This window comes from Mchenga conophoros, linkage group LG23 (genome assembly GCF_057382185.1).
Source record: "Mchenga conophoros isolate Kocher_MC1m ecotype Shallow Benthic linkage group LG23, M_conophoros_male_GT1.1, whole genome shotgun sequence".
Lineage (NCBI taxonomy): Eukaryota > Metazoa > Chordata > Actinopteri > Cichliformes > Cichlidae > Mchenga > Mchenga conophoros.
The window spans coordinates 33,107,893-33,127,347 of NC_140547.1; the positions used below are offsets into that span (position 1 = coordinate 33,107,893).

Genomic DNA, 19,455 nt, shown 5'->3' on the forward strand with positions numbered 1-19,455 from the left:
AAGAGGTCAGAGATCCAAAGAAAGGTGATAGCTAGAATCCCCGTATATCACTCCCTTTATGTCAATATACATATAATACAAACAATGGCAATAAAAAACATAGCTTTAAATAGCCTTGTCTAGAATTATTATTACTTTGACCTTCAGATCAAACTACTGATCTTGAAGCAGAGGTCAGAGGCCAAATGTATTTTTATTCAGTGCTTTCTGTATGTTGATAATACACATCAAAACTTGTGAGATTCATAGTTTCAAGTTATAAGGTTTTCGTCCATTTTCCACCAGTAACCATTAAGTTGACCTTGAAGTCCTCGATGGATGTAAATCAACTTATAATGGACTGTTCACATGACCTCACTCTACACCTCTACAAAGTTTTATCAAAATTTATTCAGGAATATAAATTCAAAGTAGTAATGAGATGAAACACCAATTATTGATCACGACTAATAAGGACAGGGCGTCGTGTGCAGGCAGGAGTGGTGAAATGGAGGACCTACAGTGCAGACTCCAGAGACAAAACATGAACTCAAAAAAACAGCTTTAATGGCGAACTCAAAAGTAACAAACTTCAAAATACAAACACTCAAGCACGCAGCCAAAACACACAGCTTGAATGAGGGTGGATCACGACACAGACAGATGAAAACACAGGGCTTAAATACACAGAGGGAACAATCAGGGAATGAGAGACAGTAGGGAAACACAGCTGAGGCAAATCTGGGCTGACAAGACAAAGGAAGCAAAACCAGATAACATGAGACAGACTTTCAAAGTAAAACAGGAACTACAGACTGAACTTACAGACACAGACTCACAAGCAGGCACTGCAACAGAGGGAACAGAGACATGGACTGACTGGACACAGAATAGAGGGAGTATGGAAACCAAAACTTAAGAACTACATAATCACACACCAAGAAGAACTTGGGAAAATATTAATGCAAAACAGAAACCAAGACCTTCACAATAATAAACTAAGATGAGAACACAAATAAAAGGTACAAAACTGAAACCACTGGGTCAACGACCCAGGTACCCTAACACAGAGCAGGCAATTGCTAAAGAGGGAAAAAAAGATAACCTTGGCAGGAAGTAAAAGAACAAAGGGAATGCAAGAAAGGTTTGCTTCCAGTAAAGTTTCATAGAAATTTTCCACTTTTTAATGTTTCACAGGCTGGTTAGTGCTCTTTAGAAAAGAGCTCAGTTTCATGTGCAAGATGAGTGGGACTAGTCATGTTGCCTTTTCTTTGACATACTGGATTTTCCCAACTAAATAAACTTGGTTTGGATGACCATCCACTGCACCTCCTCTGCAGTGTGGAAGTCAGAGAGCAGAAAGAAGCAAAGCTGCGCTGGGGTTTAATGTGTGCGCGCGATCTGTTTGTGGCTGTAAGCTGAAACAGGTAGAGTCAGATGATTTTTCAGGTCCAAACCAGGACTTGGCAACAGTCACCCTGCAGGACAGAGCAGCTCTGTGTGTTGCTGATGGCTGTGACCGATGAGCCTTTCCCACTGTTTGTCAACGTGTGGGAGGATAAAGCACAACTTCCTCAGTTTACAATAAGGATGCTCAGAAATGAAGACTATTGAGGAAGCTCTAACTAGTTCTGCATTCTGTGCTGCAGTTTGAGTGGTGCGGATATAAACTGTGAAACAAATATTTTGCAAACAAAAAGCTGCCAGCTTGTTAAAAGTTGACGAATGAAGCAGAAGCGTCCCCGTGCAGAATTGCAGACGTCCTGGCTGGAATCTCATGTGCATAACTACACGTAACATGACCCAGCATGATGAGGAGACACGAGCTGAGACAGAGAGGGCGTTAGTGATTGTAATGGAGTCATTAGGGGAATAACAGCGCCACTTATTCTTGATGCATATCAATGAATGAGTATCAGTGTCAGGGCCCGACTCAAAGAGCCACTGTTTGATCTCTCAGTCAGCACAGGGTGAAAACAGAGGGGTGAAAGCTGGCAGATTGGCTGCCCATTCTGATGAGAGGAGGTGGTGATGCAGTGGTGATGGTGGGGGGGCTCAAAGACACGCACACACACACAGTGAATGGGTGGAAAGAAAAAGAGAGAGGTAAAATAGAGCTGATTGTTAGAGTAGCTCCTGATCAGCCACAACTGCAGGAGAACAGAGAGAGGCACTGTTAGGATACACACACTGCACAAACACACACACATACATACTGTACAAAGACGCACTGTACAACGCTCACATATATGTTACCCAGAAATCTACACACGCTCACCCTCACACCATGTAATGAGTGAGGGGGAGAGCAGCATGTGACTGAATAGCAGGTTTCACATCTGTAGGTGGACTTGGCTGCCTGATCTCAGATCAGCCACTCTGTGGAAGTCTGTACAAGTGCTGCAGGATGAGCATTTACCCCCCTTCAGTAACATCATCTGAAAGGCTACTACAGGTGTTTCAGACAGGGGTGCACTGGCCACCCCCACTCCATACTGAGAGAGCGAATTCTGATTTCAAAATCTTATTTGCTTTCATATGTACCTATTTTCAGTGATATTAACTTTAATAGCAGGAAATTAACAAGGCATATAATTCTTTTCTTTCTCTCTTATATAACTTATATTTGACAACAACATAATAAAACCGCTAATTCTCTTTTTGGTGTGCCACCCCAATATTTTTAATGGCCCTCCATACAGCCGCCCCTGTGAAAGAAAATCTGGAGCCGTCCCTGACCAGAAGGTGGCAGTAACTTATTCTGCGGTGGACGAAAGCACACGGGAAACGGAAACTACATGCTATCCGCCTCATTTTTGGCTGCAGCCTGGCTGAAATATCCAACACGGAGGCACAAGTCACCTAACTGAAGCAGTAAATTATTTAAAAAGTAGCAATGGCACTTGAATCGCGGATCACACAGGAGGAAATAAAGAAAGAACCAGAGAAGCCAATTGACAGGGAAAAGGTAACCAGCGGATTTTGATTCGCGTGCTGTTTTTGTTATTAGCTCTGAGTTAGCCCTGAAAGCTAACTGGTCAGTTTGATGCAGACTGCCTGATGTTTGCTCAGAACTGTCGCAGTTTTAGGGGTAAGAATAGATAAAGCTGCATTTGCGCTTTGTTTTCAGGATATGCAGCGTTAATGCTCAGAGAGTCGCCAGTTTGGATACAAAGTGTGCTAGTTAGCTAATAATCAGTTCGATAGCATCCAGCGGCACTGTTGCATATGATTTATGCAGTTTTTTTCGTTGCATATAACCTAATATAATTTTGCAGCTGATTAGTAACTGTTTGCTTAGTGTTTACGTCGTAAAATAGTAAGAAAAAAAATTAAATTAAATTAAAAAAGCAAAGCTGTTATTGAATCGTAATTCACAGCTGGCAAAAGCACGAGGCATTTCTTTCCTTTTTTAAAGCTAGAATACCTTTAAGGTCTTTATCGAAATCCTGGCGTTTTGAAATGTGCCTGTAGGCAATTGCAAGAAAAAGCATTTATCACTTAATTTAGCTCAGTTGTCCTGTTAGATTTAGCGTTAAAGAACTTCAGTGATGTCTTACTATGAGTTTACTTTTGTGGCATTTTGAGTAAACAAATAAAATAGCGCTGCAGTTTAAAGTTAGATTTGTACGCAAAAGTTCAGAAATTAGCAATAAGGGAAACATTGTGAAGTGCGTAAAATAAATCGGTCAGTAAAATGTGAAGGCTCTAATGTAGAGCAGGGCGATATGACCAAAAGTATTTATCACGATATACATTTGAAAATTTGCGATAACAATATAACTGATGATATAATTGACACGAGACAAAATACTTTACAACTTTATTAGTGCAAAACAAAAAAAATCAATGTATTTTCACTTAAATAAGCAGCTGGGTTTGTTTTATTTTTATTTTTTATTAATGTGCATTAAAAGTTATATAAAAATGTAACAGTGCAAATTCCTTGCTGGCAGTTTAACCAAAAGGTATTTCCAGTGGAAATTGGCCGACAGATCCTCAGCATAACCATGTGTAATATCTACATAACTTAAAAAGAGCTTATACACACACAATATGGTAATATTATGTTGAAGCACAGTACATATTACTCCGCGAGGCTCCTGCGTACGACCCAAATTCTATCACCATATTTCATTTTCTTATCGTTGCCCAACATTATACCCGTATTACCGTGAACAGTATGATATGGCCCAGCCCTACTCTAATGCGTCTCTTACATATCTTTAGAACAGTTTGTTTGCACCAGACAAAATGAAAACGCATTGATCTTACTACTGTGATTGAATTGTAAATAAGCCTGTGAGGCAAGCAAAGGGAATCTATGGTGATCGAGGCGATCACCATAGATTCCCTTTGCTTGCTTTCTTGATTGAGATTGGGAAGTAGATCTTACATCTTTCAATGCAGAATAATGAGATGGAAGTCAAAGCAAACAAAACTTTCACTTAATTTAATCTTGCCGTAAAATAATTTTGACCACATTTCCATTAACTGGCTTCACTTACTGTGACATTGGTAGTGAGAGTTTATACAGTCTTTCTGTCAACTGGAAAGTAAACCCAGATTTTTCCAGTCAGACTACATTATGCTCACATGAAAGGAGTTGCCTTGGCCATGCTAGTGCATTACAACTGTAAAACAATTTGTACCTTGTTCTTTCAGCTGCAGTCTCTGGAGTGTTTAGTGCTCTGACAAAGTAAAAAATAAGAATAAGTAGGGCGAAAGCGGATCGTTGAATGAAACGGATGAACCGTGTTTTTGCGGCACACTTAAAATCAGTCCTTTGATTTTCTGAAAAATCGACCGTGCCCCTTATAATCCCGAGTGCCTTATGTATGAATTCTGGTTGTGTTTACTGACCTCGAAACGATTTTCTGTGGTACACGGCGCTCGAAAATCTGTCAAATGTTTTAGTACGACTTTGCTAAGCTACGAACCCGCACCGCTTGATGGATTGTCGGAGCATTACGGTTATCGTAGGCAGGCGCCTCGAGGAGTGATATGTACTGTGCTTCAACATAATATTACCGTATTGTGTGTGTATAACCTCTTTTTAAGTTTTGTAGATATTATACATGGTTATGCTGAGGATCTGTCGGCCAATTTCCACTGGAAATGCCTTTTGGTTAAACTGTCAGCAAGGAATTTGCACTGTTACATTTTTATATAACTTTTAATGCACATAAAAACAGCTGCTTGTTTAAGTGAAAATATATTGATGTTTTTTTTTGGGGGGGGTGCACTAATGAAGTTGTGGAGTCATAAAGTATTTTGTCTAATGTCAATTATATCGTCAGTTATATCGTTATCGCAAATTTTCAAATATATATCGTGATAAATATTTTTGGTCATATCGCCCTGCTCTAGTATCAGGTTCTGTTATTTTGTGCAGGGTTTCTTAGTAGTCATTTAAAAAATAACAGAGAATACACACCTGAATTATTTGAAATCAATATTTTTTTTATATCTCTTATGAATCAAATGTTTTCATTGTGTTTCTTCCATTGTAAACTGAATTTGTTCAGTAATATTATTATTATGTTTCTTTGCTGCAGACCTGCCCCCTTCTGCTGCGAGTCTTCACCACCAACAGTGGGAGACACCACAGAGTCGATGAATTTGCTCGAGGAAATGTTCCTTCCAGCGAACTGCAGATATACACTTGGTAAGATCACAGATGTGTCACTGGTTTTTGTTTTTTGTTTGGGTGGTTGGTTGGTTTTTTTGTGAGTGTGGGTGTTTTGGCCGGAGTCAAGGATTTGCCAGTGTTTTAAGCTGAGTTTGTAAAACAACAGAAACATAGTGTTATAATGCTCTCGGGGTTGGATAATTTTCTCAAATCAGTGCTCCTGGCCATCTCCCTGTAGCATCGCTGATCAGTGATAGCATTGTTGCTGTGGTGACAGAGGACGTTGATTGATTTGGCAGTCATGGTTAACATAATTGGGAGCACATCGGCTAAATAGTTTAAAGAGGACTAAATAAAAACATTTGCAGGCCCTTTAATTTTTTAAGTTAGAGCTATAGTTCGCATGAGTCGTCCAGTTTGTTTTCTCTGTGTCATATCCCACCTGTCTCTGGCTCTCTTTTCATATACGGTGGATTTTTCCCACAGACAAAAACAATATTGTGAAAAAGTTAAGGAGCTAAGGGTGTCGTTTTTCGGTTTGTTTTCTTTTTGAATAAGGACACTGGAGCTGGTCTCTGATTGTGTTTATGTGTTTCAGGATGGATGCTACACTAAAAGAGTTGACCAGCTTGGTGAAGGAGGTATATCCAGAGGCCAGGAAAAAGGGCACCTACTTTAGCTTTGCCATTGTCTACCCTGATCCCAGAGGGAAGATGTACAAGTGAGTATCACACCAAAGACTGCGCTCTTTGGATTCACGCAGCTAAAGAATGTGGTGATCTATGTATATTGCATCTTTAATAACCTCTCTTCTCCCACCTCCTTCAGGTTGAAAGAGATTGGCAGTACTGTGTCTGGCAGAAAAGGTGCAGATGACTCAATGACACTGCAGTCTCAGCGCTTCCAGATTGGAGACTATCTGGATATAGCCATCACACCACCCAACAGAGCACCGCCCCTTGGCACACGCATGAGGCCATTCTGAAAATACACATGCACAAACCTACACCTTCTGTATTTTGTCTTATTTTCATCATCTTGGGATGATTTTGACTCAGTTTTTTTTAGAATGTGATCTGTAATAAAATTGTCCCTTTTTTTTCCAAAGTCTGAATAGTTTTTTCTGTGTCACTGTGAGGTGATTATTGAACTTGTTAAACTAGCAAAGAAACAGAAGTGAAGCAGGGAGCTCGCCTCTTCCTTGAATGCTGTATTAATTTCCAGGATTGGAAATGTAGCCATTTACTGAATGCACATTATTTCGCTACCTTTGTATTTGTAAGCTATAATATTAAAATTAACTGAATTGCATTTTAATTAAAAACATGAATAAATATTACAAATTAAGTGAAAAAAAAATTTAATGCCAAAAAGTTAATATTCAATATTCACAGTACCAACAAATCACCAATGTCAAATGAGTCCAAGCTACATGTAAGGCAAGAACAGCTTGATCAAAATGTTCTTTTCTTTTGAATGCAAATCTATAGTTAAAGATCAATGAGAAAAACATGGTTGCCATCAATGTTCCCTCTAAACTGCGCGCGTGCACAATTGCGCACTGCTGGCACAGAAAAAAAATCTAACCTGAATTGAAATTGAAATTAAAACTTTAACAATTCTGTTTTGCAGTGTTAGTAAGTGACTGTCTGCTCCCGTATGGGATTAGAACGATGCTACCTTATCCCATAGTCCAGCCAATAATGCGATTCACATTCGTATATACGCAGCTAATCAACGTCGTTGACAGGTTATAACAGCGTCCTTATGTGCCGACACAACCATTGGAGATGTGAGCAGGACAGACGGAACAATTGACGGAAAAAGTGTGGACTTTATACCAGTTTTTAAATTGTGTTGATAGGCCACGTAAAACCAGAGTTATGATAAAAATATATGCAATGTTTGGTTTTCTTCCTGAATACTATCGTTGTTTATATTTACTGCGGGAAGAAACGCTCAAAAGCACTCTCTGCCTGTGAGCAAAACCAAAAACCCCACCTTTCCTATTCAACGAAAAAAGTACCATGTCGACCAATCAAAAAATGATATGGCATTTAGTTGTTTAGGAAGGGGGAAGTTTTAGGAGTGACGGCGGTGTTTTGAGATGTGAGAGATTTGCGACGTTTAGCGCAAGTTTTGTGTAGTTAGTGTGTAGTGTAGTCAATAGTTTTGTTGTGTGTGTCAGAACAATGAGGCGACTACTTAATGTTACGGCAGTGATACATCTCCTGCTGTCAGGCCTGCAGGTATCAGGCTGTTGTTCTCCTTTATCTCATAGTGGACAGAAATTATTTTTTGGAGTGGCACAAATAATTTCTGTGGCATCAAATTTGATGCAGAACACCTGATTGTTCTGTAAATAGTTTGAAATGCTTATTTAAAAAAATGCCTTGGCTGCATTTTTAGGTAAACAGCTGCAAAAACGTTGTTGTTTGCATAGCTCAGTTACTTTTTTGAAGAAGTAACTATATAATTAATTGCCCAACAGTGGTCATTATTTACTGTATTTTGCAGACAGAGAGTTACAGGACTCTCTCCCAGACCACAGACTCATAATACAAGTCAGAGCCTTATTGATTTTTTTTTTTTAAACAACAGCAGCAAGCTTTATAAGCTGTTGTTAGAATTTATTTAATATTACTTTCTAGTATCAGCTGATGTTTGCTGGAGCCACAGCTGTAAAAACTGCTGGTCATGATATCGGTTTGGATATGTGGTGAGAGGGAAACATGAAGGTGATACAAATCATACATATATACCAACAAGACAGTGTACATCACTTTCACAACAGCGTTTGTTTTAATTCAAAGGCTTTATGGTTTTTCCTATAATACCTGGTGGTGTAGTCAGCAGATTTTTTTGTCAGTTCAGCCTTATAGACCAAAACAGCCAATCAGATTTTTTTGCATCCAAGTCTGTGATTGGCTGGTTTTGTGGCACAACTATAATGGTGTACAGAAAGAGTTGAATGTGCACGGGCAGAAATGTTGAGAGCACAAGCAACACATTGCAAGCCAGCACAAATGCAAAAACTGAGTGAGAGGGGGCTGTGTGTGTGTGTGGATAATAGTAAACACTGAAATACATTTTTTTGCACACAGCAATGAATTTTGTTCACTCAAATTTAGCTTTTCTTCGCTCAAAATAAATTTCTCCTCAAAATGCAACACTTGCACCTGCAATTTTACTCTTGTTAATGTCTAACGGCGGTAGTCAGTGTGGGAAAAGTTTTATTTTGATACCTATAAGAGGAAGTTGTACGCTCTCCGTCAGCGCATGCGCGAAGCTACATACTGAAGGCTAGCAGAAAATCCAAGCGACTGTTAGCTAAAGAAACTATTTGGTTTCCGTATTAAACACGGGGTGAAATGTTTCGGAGAAAACTGGGCGCTCTGGATTATCACAACCCCGACGGCTTTGACTGCACAGGTAAGAATAAACTTATGAAAGAGCAGTTCGGTTGGTCAGTTGAGTTGAACGTGGAGCCGGCTAACGTGTCTTGTCTGTATGGAGACAGAGAGCTGCCAGATTAATAACGTAGAACATGTATGTTCAGTATGAGACAAACGTGTATATTTATGAAAAAAAGCAATGTACAAGATGCTTATGCTCGACACTTTTAATAATTTTAACTAGTTTTGACTATAGGTTGTTTGCATTTTACACGCAATAAACACACACTCGGGCTTCATTAGTAGGTAGGCTGCAGATACCAGTTTAGCACAGTCATACCAGTAAGTTCAAACGCTGGCTACTCCCTGGTGCCAAAGTAAATTGTTTGCGTCCTGTAGTGAGTGATTCAGCAGATATGGTCTTGGAACCTCAGTTTTATTTATTCACTCCTTCACTTACTTGCCATGTGTAGCTGCTGATGTGTTGTTATCGGTATTGTCTAATTTCTTCTCAGATGAGACACAGTTTAGGAACTGCATTGTGTGGCTGGAGGACCAGAAGATTCGACATTATAAAATCGAAGACCGAGGCAACCTGAGAAACATCCCCAGCTCAGAGTGGCCCAAAGCCTACCAAAAGGTAAGACTGCTGGATCATCTGAAAGTAATCACTGCTGTTATTAATGGGTATTACTAACATAACACTGCATTTCTGATATAATATGAGGAGGACGGTGAGTTGTGTTTGAGTTTTCTTTACCTGTGTGCAGTACCTACAGGATGTGAACTGTCCATTTGAAGTCGATGAGAGGAAGGAGGCTGTAGATTGGTTACTGGGCCTTGCTGTGCGGTATGAATATGGAGACAATGGTAAGGGGTTTCATTTGGGTCACATTTACTTGTATAGCGCAAGAATCCCTTAAAAAAAAAAAAAAAAAAGACTCCTGGCAGAACCAGACTGGAGGGGACCACCATCAAGTGCAAAAGTGCAAGTAGCTACAGTAAGGGAGTTTTTCCTTCCTGCTGTTTTCCAAGTGTTCTCTTAAAGTTGGTCATGTGATTGTCGGGGTTTTCTCTCTGTATTATTGTAGAGTCTTTGCCTTATAATATAAAGTGCCTTGAGGTGTCTGTTGTTGTGATTTGGTGCTATATCAATAAAACTGAATTGAATGCAGTACGTAGAGAGCTGTGCTACAGAGCAGAGGTTTATTGGGGAAACCTGAGGGTTAACTTGGATTTACAGGTTTGCAGAGGGGGTTCACATCAACACAGTTGTGTGCCACACTCCTAATCAGACTTTTAGTAGGTTATGGTTAGGATAAGGGATAATGTACACAAAATTGCCACCTACTGGCCAGTCAGTTCCCTAGGGTTAGGGTTATGTTAGCCTGTGTCACTAGTTGAAATGCCACCGATGACCAGGAGATGGAGACATTACAAAAGGAATACTTTTTGCTAAGTGCCAGATCATATGTCTACTTTTACTGCAGAATAAGAAGAACAAATTGTTACTCTTCTGTGAGCTCCCCTGTTAATGTAGTGCAAGTCAGTCTGTTCATCGGTGACGTGTTTTGTGTGTCTCTTCACAGTGGAGAAGTACAAAAACTGTCAGCCCCTGGCAGCTTCCAGTAACAGCAATAAAGCCATGGACCCTCTGGTTAACCTCGACAGTAAGTAAAACTTGGATTTGAGCTTCCTCTGTCCTGGCATTCTTTCTTCTTTCCCTCCTTTAAATCTTTGCAGGATAAAAGTTAAAGTAAGTGTGTGTGCGTGTGTGCGTGTGTGCGTGTGTGCGTGTGTGTGTGTGTGTGTGGGTTTTTTTTTTTTTTTTATTTGGTTTTTTTTTGTTTTGTTTTTTTCAGGTAATTCTCCAGATTTCAAAGCAGGAGTAACAGCTTTGTCCAACATCCTCAAGATACAGCGGCATGACGACTACCTGGTTATGCTTAAGGTGAGAGCGCACTAAAGGGCTCTTTAATACTGTAGCAAAGCTTACCTGGGCACAGAGGAAGGCGAAGTTTGCGTTTGCTTCACAATAAAAGCCCTTAAAATGATTTAATGCTTTCCATGTGAGCCGGCAGCCCTGAGTCGTTCTTTTAATGCAGGGTAATGGTCAGACTGATAACACGGAGATAATAGTTGGCACTCAAAAAATGCAGAATAGAAATTTTGCACTCTCACTTGCCACTCGCAATAGAAAGTAATCCTGTTAACCATATTAAGGGAATGGTTTTTTTTGTTTTTTAATGTAAGTCTTATGTATTAGAATGATCTCAAATCATTAAGAAGAGTTTTTCTTGTTTTTCTTTGCAACTGCCAGGCCATTCGTATTTTGATCCAAGAGAGACTTTCTCCAGAAGCCATTGCTAAAGCCAGCAACAATAGAGAGGTAAACTAAAGACACAGGTGCATAATATGCATCAAAAATCATATGTCTGTGTATAGACTGCTGCAAGTCTAGAGCCATGATTTCAGCGGCGTTACTGACAAAACTCAACCAGCTATATTTTCTTTTTTCCTACAGGGTGTTCCAGTAGCTTTAGACAAGCACATCTTGGGTTTTGACACTGGAGGTGAGTTATTTATTTAAAGAATTTTTTCAGCAGAAAGGCTGAAAGCCGATGAGCAAATGCTATGACGATCGGTCTGCCCACAGTTCATAAGAATTGCTTCTCTTAAAGTATTGGTCAGCTTTTGGTAAAACTTCTGTCTTTTCTCCTCAGATGCAACTCTAAACGAAGCGGCTCAGATCCTGCGCCTGCTGCACATTGAGGAGCTGAGGGAGCTGCAAACCAAGATCAACGAGGCCATCGTAGCTGTTCAGGCCATCATAGCCGACCCCAAGACAGACCACCGGCTGGGCAAGGTTGGCAGATGAGAGCGAGGACGGTGACGGACCGCAAAGGGAGTGAGGGACTGAACCTGATTTGATTTTTGAGAGGAAAAACCTTTTGTTTGGTTAAAGGACATCAAAGAATTTTTGTTGATTTTTTTTTTTTCCGTTGTTGCATGAGATCGGACTGTTTAAATTGGGAATCTCATAAATAAAAGACCCAAGTGTTCATGTGTGGACAGTCTGGATAAGTTCTTAAAACTTAATAATGTATAAATAATAATAATTAAAAAAAATGGTTTCCATTAATTATCCAGTAACAAAGTTTAAAGGTTCTGAAACTGCATCTTTTCTTCTGCAATATTCAAACTGACTGTTATATTTGTTTCTGGTGTTTCTGATGAAATATTCTTTGCAGATGGACAGAAATTGTTATTTTCAGGTGGGAGGGGAAAATATATAAATCCAGCTGCACACAGTTTGACTCCTGCACTTCTGTGGTGAATCAGACAAATGTTCAAAAAGCATCTCCGTAACAAGTCACATTTTATTTTATAAATATCACACCTTATGAAAAAATTTAAAAGTAGAAGAAGAAAAAGTATTTGCTAAAAAAAATGTCATTTGTGTAAAATACAATTAGTAGTGCAGCTATATATAGTAGGGCTAATTGGATGGGGGAGGCTGGAGAAACATACTCCGATTATAGTAATCGGATTACAAAAACTGGTAAGCATACAACAGTATCAGTGACAAGGGTTACAACTATCATGATTCCTTGGCAGGTATCGATACATTTGGGGAAAAAGATGTTCTTACATTTTACTTTGCTGAAATAAAAGAATCAAGTCATCTTTAATCTTTAGTGTTAGGTGCTGTATTTTATCCCTGCTTCCACTTGTTCAGTGATGGTAAACCAGTCTTCTTCTGACTGTGGCTTTATGTTTAAGCATATACTGTATATAAAAGAAGAAAGTAGCCACTGTGACTTTACCCACTGAGGCTATGTCCCCATGTACCTGGGTATTTTTGAAAACGCAGATTTTTCTATGCGTTTTCACCTTTCGTCCACACGTAAACGACATTTCCGGTCACTAAAACAGAGATTTTTAAAAACTCAGTTTTTGCATTTACGTGTGGACGAGGAAAACTGAGAAAACGCAGCGTCAAAGGTGTGCGCCTTTTTTGACGTCACACTGTGCGCCACGTTATTGTTTCGGTGAAATAAATTTCTACAATGGTGGACTTAGACAAAATACTGTTACTGTTAATTTTACTGTTTAAATGCTTACATATATATACACACAGTTTATGTCCCGCCACACATAGGACTCAGTTCTGCTTCTATGCGCCATCTTTGTTTACCCTTTCCCACCCAGGCTTCTAGGCTTCTGATTGGCCAATATTTCTACACGGTTAGGAATATATCGCCACCTATTGTTTTGGCATGTTCCTAGCAGCGTTGTCCTTCGTTTTTGCGTTTACGCGTGGACAGGATTTAAAAAAAAAAAAAAAACGGAAACGGAAAATCTCAGTTTTCAAAAATACCCGTGTACGTGTGGACGTAGCCTGAGTGAAATGCCAAGGTGTAAGACAGCATGGCATAGATCTCACTGAGAAACTAGGACTTTGCACGCTGAGAGTTTAATGTCTCAGAGCTCTTATTCTCTTAACTGTTATTTCTTACAGACGGTTTACAAGACAGTCCAGAATGAAAGGGGCTCGGTGGAGCAGTAGCCAGACAATGTCTCCTAATAACAGTCACCAACAACCAACTTCTAAAGTGTACCTAAAGTCTAACATCAATCAAGCATTTTCTGATGTAAATCTTTAACAGACATTAGCATAATGCTAGCATTTTATGGGCAGAACTAGCTTCAGTGTAACAAAGACATAAGTGTTGTTTTATTACAATTTGGACACATTATCAAACCACATAAAGTGCTGCGACACGAAGTGCGCAAAAGTCGCCAAAATCTGCTAACTCAGTTACCGCTGAGTTTCGAACCTGCTCTGTCATTAACATCAGCACAAAAAGCTGTGTGCTAGGAACTTCATGGCATGGGTTTCCATGGTTGAGCAACTCCTTTAAGTGTAATGTGTGGCAAGGACTTTTGTCCATATATCCAGTTTTTTCTTAGTCTGTGTATTTAGCTCACAGATGTGAGTGCAGTATTATTCCCAAAAAGTATTCCCCAAAAAGCCAGACTGCACCTTTAATGTGCAGTTGTTCTTGTTGTTAACCAGAGACCACTATGAGTGCATCTGTAACTTCTCAACTTAATGGCCAATGTTATTTGTTGATATATTAAAAAAAAACCCAACAGCTTGATGTTAGTTTTCCCAAAAGGAAAAGCTTCAAATTATTCTTCTTTGGCTTTAAAGTACAATTAAACCCCCAAAAACTACAACCATGCATTTTAACATCGGATTTCATTGTTCTGCACCTTTATTCAACAGAAAAACAAAAATCTCAAGCAATACAAAAATACAGTAGAAAAAAAACTAAAAATGAGGTATAAAACAAATTTACAAATCATTTACTTTGGGTTACATTAAGGTGAGATACTGGGGTTGAAGTGGGTGTAAATTTGCTCTGATTGCTGATCTGGCTGTCGTAAGCCATCTTTGCTCCCTGCTGAGTGTCCTTCTTCCAGAGGGACACCAGAGGGCCTGGACCTGCCTTATGTCCATGAATCGCCTCAGAACTTTAGCACCAAAGCACACTGCGGGTGCAGGCTGTCGTTAGTGGCTCCCTGTGACACACACACACAAAGATAAAAGCTCATCACTTTGAATCATCATCCCATAGTGGAAGTACTTTAAGGATAAGTTAAAATGAGAGGTTAAAGGTTTCATTTTCTGTGTGAATCCAAATGTGACAGGATGAAAACTTGGGCGCTGCAGTGCTCTAATGACAGAACAAACAGTCGTGCACTTTGTAACTGGAAGCGACTGAGAATTATCTCTGTAAAGAATGTGTGTATATTTATGTATTGCACAATAAGAGCTTTTAAGCCTCTCGCAAGCTCCTCCCAAAACTTCAGGATCTGTGTTTTAGACCTGTCATCATGGCAACAATTACACCACACATCGTCATCTTTAAAGCTAGCGACTATAATCTAGTCTGACTGTTGAAGGATGTGACTTTTACAGCAACACACACCAGTGATAGTGTTCCTTCCGACTGTTTTCAAAGGCAGATGCATTGTGACGAGATTATGTACTCTGCAGATGTGTGTAGCTTTAATGGTGACATTTGCCAAAGTGCTACTTTAGGGATTATCCTGTGTACTTTGTACTTTAACGTGAGGCTTTGAAAGGACTCGAAGCCATCTGCAGACAACACATCAAACATGATGCGTGCAAAAAAACAGGTAGAGGGTCGCACACAGCTGTGTAATCTTTGTTCTTTGGTCTCTCACACACGCAGGTCACAAATAGAGGGTCACAGACAGCTGTGCAATCTTTGTTCCTGTCTATTTCATGGGTGTATGTGAAGTCACCCCTCAGACACATATACCGGTATCTGCAGAGTGGTAGGTGTTAGCCAGCTGTGTGATGATCAAACACGAGCTGTGATTACTTCCAACAACAAAGACTGCCCAAAGAAACCAGTTTGATTAACCTTTATCAGTAACATGGATTTCTGAAAAAATTAAAACGTACAGCTCTGCTATCACTTCCAACATAAATGATGGCAGGAAACTAAACAGTAGTGACGTTTGTAGGGTCACAGAAGTTGGACTAGCTGGTATATAATGAAGTGCTGCGTGGTGGCTAGCTACACAGCTATGGTTAGCATAACATAGCAAACACAGTGAAGCTGGAGGATGAACGCTAACTTTTTTTCCACTTGAGAAAAGTTAACATGAGGGTTCCTGATGGTTAGGGACAAATGCAATCCCATGGCAGGATCCTGTAAATGGACCAAACTTCAGTCAGGAGAACAACTGAGATAATCCATCCACAATACGAGGTTAGTTATTAATATACTGCTGCATGGGCTGGGCTGTAGTTACATCGTAAGGTTTTAAAAACTGAGCACAGTAGCTGCATGTCCTGGTTAGAGAGAACAATAATGGGTGATAACGATTCTTAAGGATAGCAACAGATGGCAGAAAGATACCCTACTCAGAAATGTTTCTGATGAACTGAGAGAAATGTAAATCTCACACAAGTAACACCATTCATTTCAGAGGAACTGTAATCAGTGGATATGCAGCCTGCACAACATGTTGCTGAAGGCATCTAGTTTCATTTCATTCATACTGTCAAATGTCATGTTTTTCAAAGGATCTGTGAGATTATAGGAAAGTGCAGTGCAGGAAAAGCAAAGTTGGTACACAAACTAATGAGTTCACTGTCTGCAACTCCTTTAAGTTAGAGTGTGTGCATAATACAGTTAGTTTTCCTTCAGTTTAGCCCTGTGACAGACTGGCAGCCTATCCAGGGTATATCCGGCGTTTCACCCAATGACAGCTGGGATAGGCTCCAGCTCTGCCCCCTGCCATAACTCTTAACTGGACAAGTGGTTAAGAAAATGGATGGATGGGTGGATGTTCCTTCAAACTTGAAAGACGGACTCTGATTACACAATATATCTCACCTGGTAGGCAGTGGGTCGTTGCTACGGTGATGCCATACAAATGAGAGCGCTGCTCAGGCAAGTACTCATCAGTGAACAGACTTCTGTGTTTGTTCACTGCAATCACACCATCCCTGTGAGTAACAGGTTAGAGAGGAATGATATCAGCGATATACACATATCAACTTATTGAACTGTAACCACCACTGTGATCTGAGTAGAAGGAGATGAATGAAGACTACCTCCGCCAGTCAGTGTAATAGAAGTGGTTCCTGTAGTAGACCATGCTGAATGGGTAGTTGAGGTTGGCGTGGATTACTCTTCGACCTGAACCATCTGAGGATATACACTCTAGACGCTTTGTACCTGACAGACACAGGAAGACAGCATGGCTCATTACAACATCAAGAAAATATAGGTTAGGTAAATTCTAGAGTATTAACTTTTAACTGAAGAGTTTTCAACTATCTCAATAAGCAAGATATGACAGTATATAGTCTGAGAGGCAGCTGTACACTGTTTACAGATGTCTTAAAACCCTGGGACAATAAATAAGGGACCAATTCACATGAATGCAGCATCAGCATAGAGGCCATGTTTACCTGCGTCAGCCCAGCAGATCTGTTCAGTAGCAGAGTCATATGTTAGAGCATTTGGCAAACCAATCCCATCAGACACTATCACCTGGCGGTTTTGACCATCCACTGATGAGCTCTCGATCTTAGGGGCCTCTCTGTTCCAGTCTGTCCAATACAGAGTACTGCAGGGAGACACAGGAGGGGAAAACTTATTACTCTTACTCTGATTGTTCCTTTACTCTTTTCTCCATAAAGACAACATTTGATAACCTCCCCCGAAACCATGATGGTGATTTTTTTACACCTCAGAATATATTAATAAAGATGTGATTTGACGACCGTTAGAATAGTGTCCAGGTTTTTCCAACAGGTAGCTGCATATGCAGAAACCATCCTCATTAATATCTGATGCAAACCCAGTCATTTCCTTCTTAAGCAGGCCTGGAATATGACAGAAACTACTCTGTTGAGAAAAGAAATTCAAGCATTTCTTCTAGTGAGCTTTCAGGGACTAAAAGAGTTAAAAGGGACCTACTTGTGGGAGTCAAGCAAAACTACTCTAGAGTCCAACATTAAAAATATGGAGCTGGACATGAGCAGAATGAACCCCTTTCCACACCCTTCCATCTGGATTGTTGACTACAGTCATTTTGCATTGATTTGAGGTCAAGGTCAGGCTTATCTTTTTAGTTTCTGGTCATGCTTTATCTGTGTACATAGAGAACGTGGACCACACTGCCTCACACATGCAGGCATATTTATCAGTGTTTTCATATTTCCTGTTTAATGAAGATTTAAATACTATTTTAAACAGTGCACTGTGTGTGGGCTGCTTACGTGCTGGCAGTCCTCTGGGAACTACAGGTAATACACACCACATGAACGTTCAGCTTATACACACACACACACTTATGAATTTGGTGAAGGTGCAGGGCAGCAGATGTCTGACACATTCACACGTGTATATGCTTTTATAAAGCCTTTGCGTGTCATTTTGGTGTGTCTGCTTCGCTGAGTGTCGTGGTTAGAGATGAGAATATTCAGCGACCCTCCCCAATTCGGTCTATTCGCCTGTTATTGGTTAGGGTTAACTGCATGTGTTCACTTTACAGCCTAAGAAACCACAGAGGACATGCTTAATCATAAGTGCATAAGTGTGCCCGTATGGAACAGTAATTACTTTTCAAACCTGAGTTTTTGTCAGAACACACACACCCCATATATTTACCCCTAAGTCAGAAACTAAGCTGTAAAATCAATAATGTCAAGCAAACGTTTCAGGTTTTATGACCAGGGTTATTGCTGCTGTGTTTAATCATTTGTAACAACCACATTAACTAACACACACACACACACAAACATGCACGCGCATAACTGTTGATTATGTGATTAGTTGCTGTGATGAAGAGCAGATGTTATTCCTGGCGAGTTGGCCAATCAAGGCCTCTTGCTTTCATCCTATGAGCGTGTGTGTCCAGGATTAATGGCATCAGTAAATTCAGGACAGTCTTCTTGGCTCAGTTTGCTGCGACACACACAGCACTAAAAGTCACTTGTGATAGAATTAGCAAACATGTGTTACTAAAGACAGACTCCACCTAAAAATCCCCATTGCCATTTTTTTTCTATGAGTGCCAGTCTCATAATGATGAAGTCATGTTTTGGTCACAGTCTAAATCTTAGAATCCAGACTCAACAACCCCCCTTACTGCCAAATAGCCTTAAAACAGAGTTTGCACTGTACTAATGAATTAGGTACAGGCCTCATTGAGTCATAGCTTGTTAAAGAACTAGTGTTTAATTTTCATTCTCGTAGTAACAGACTGAAAACCATCTGTGCCCTCTTCTTCCATAAAATCTCTGTGGATACAGTGAAGGCTATCTCAGCAGAGCACCTCCAGGTTGTTGCAAGACAGTGTGTGGGCTCTTGTTTGTTTCTTGTTCCATGTCTGCAAATCCAGATTATGTTAACATACTTTTCTTCATTTCTAAGTAGAGCTTTTATGCCTTTCTGTATTTTTTTCCATATACATATGTTGTGATGTTGTTGAGGCTTCAGACTGCTCTAAACACTCAGCCAAGGCTATCCTTATTTGTATGGGAGAACTGAGTGGTAACCCTGCAAACATTTCAATGTTCAGTACATTTTATCCTATCTAGTCTGAAAAATACTTTCAAAATGAAAGCTGTGCAGACACTGAGATGTAAGTTTGCCATCAACTCGCTGTACTTCTTGAACATCACCTGCATGCCTCTGTTTGACTGCTCAACAATGGTATTCTGTGTTCAAGGCAGACTTCATATTATCCCTTCTTACAATTCTTCTAATTCTTCAAACTATGACAAAATAATTTAAGCAAAATATTCTTGATAGTGACATCGAAAAGCCCTAACCTTTTTTGTCATAATTCTGCAGCCAGTTTCAACCCGACAGATTAGATTGCATACGC

At 39.9% G+C, this 19,455-nt stretch overlaps 3 protein-coding genes across 3 annotated transcripts in view; 2 read left to right on the forward strand and 1 right to left on the reverse strand.

Moving 5' to 3' along the window:
- The first annotated feature begins 2,773 nt into the window (after positions 1-2,773).
- sap18 (Sin3A associated protein 18) lies at positions 2,774-6,718 on the forward strand. The gene is made up of 4 exons (XM_085265775.1): positions 2,774-2,947; positions 5,538-5,647; positions 6,210-6,332; positions 6,440-6,718. Exons 1-4 carry the CDS (start codon positions 2,876-2,878, stop codon positions 6,594-6,596), a joined length of 462 nt encoding a protein of 153 aa, XP_085121901.1. The 5' UTR covers positions 2,774-2,875; the 3' UTR covers positions 6,597-6,718.
- A 2,155-nt stretch (positions 6,719-8,873) lies between these two features.
- On the forward strand, positions 8,874-12,068 carry rtraf (RNA transcription, translation and transport factor). Its single transcript, XM_085263697.1, has 8 exons — positions 8,874-9,043; positions 9,522-9,646; positions 9,777-9,876; positions 10,596-10,676; positions 10,869-10,957; positions 11,327-11,395; positions 11,531-11,579; positions 11,730-12,068. Exons 1-8 carry the CDS (start codon positions 8,983-8,985, stop codon positions 11,882-11,884), a joined length of 729 nt encoding a protein of 242 aa, XP_085119823.1. The 5' UTR covers positions 8,874-8,982; the 3' UTR covers positions 11,885-12,068.
- Positions 12,069-14,265: 2,197 nt separating this feature from the next.
- nid2a (nidogen 2a (osteonidogen)) overlaps positions 14,266-19,455 on the reverse strand; it is a 54,007-nt gene continuing 48,817 nt past the window's right edge. The window contains exons 31-34 of the mRNA XM_085263696.1: positions 17,030-17,187; positions 16,670-16,793; positions 16,449-16,561; positions 14,266-14,595 (exon numbers count right to left, since the gene is read on the reverse strand). Coding sequence (XP_085119822.1) covers positions 14,585-14,595; positions 16,449-16,561; positions 16,670-16,793; positions 17,030-17,187 — 406 coding nt within the window. The 3' untranslated portion in view covers positions 14,266-14,584. The remainder of the gene's footprint in view (positions 14,596-16,448; positions 16,562-16,669; positions 16,794-17,029; positions 17,188-19,455) is intronic.

Bases quoted from the DNA above. Each gene is read 5' to 3' on its own strand.
- sap18 (XM_085265775.1), top strand. From the start codon at position 2,876: ATGGCACTTGAATCGCGGATCACACAGGAGGAAATAAAGAAAGAACCA. The intron at 5,648-6,209 runs GTAAGATCACAG...TATGTGTTTCAG, and splicing joins GAACTGCAGATATACACTTG to GATGGATGCTACACTAAAAG. The intron at 6,333-6,439 runs GTGAGTATCACA...CACCTCCTTCAG, and splicing joins CCCAGAGGGAAGATGTACAA to GTTGAAAGAGATTGGCAGTA.
- rtraf (XM_085263697.1), top strand. From the start codon at position 8,983: ATGTTTCGGAGAAAACTGGGCGCTCTGGATTATCACAACCCCGACGGC. The intron at 10,958-11,326 runs GTGAGAGCGCAC...TGCAACTGCCAG, and splicing joins ACTACCTGGTTATGCTTAAG to GCCATTCGTATTTTGATCCA. The intron at 11,396-11,530 runs GTAAACTAAAGA...TTTTTCCTACAG, and splicing joins AAGCCAGCAACAATAGAGAG to GGTGTTCCAGTAGCTTTAGA.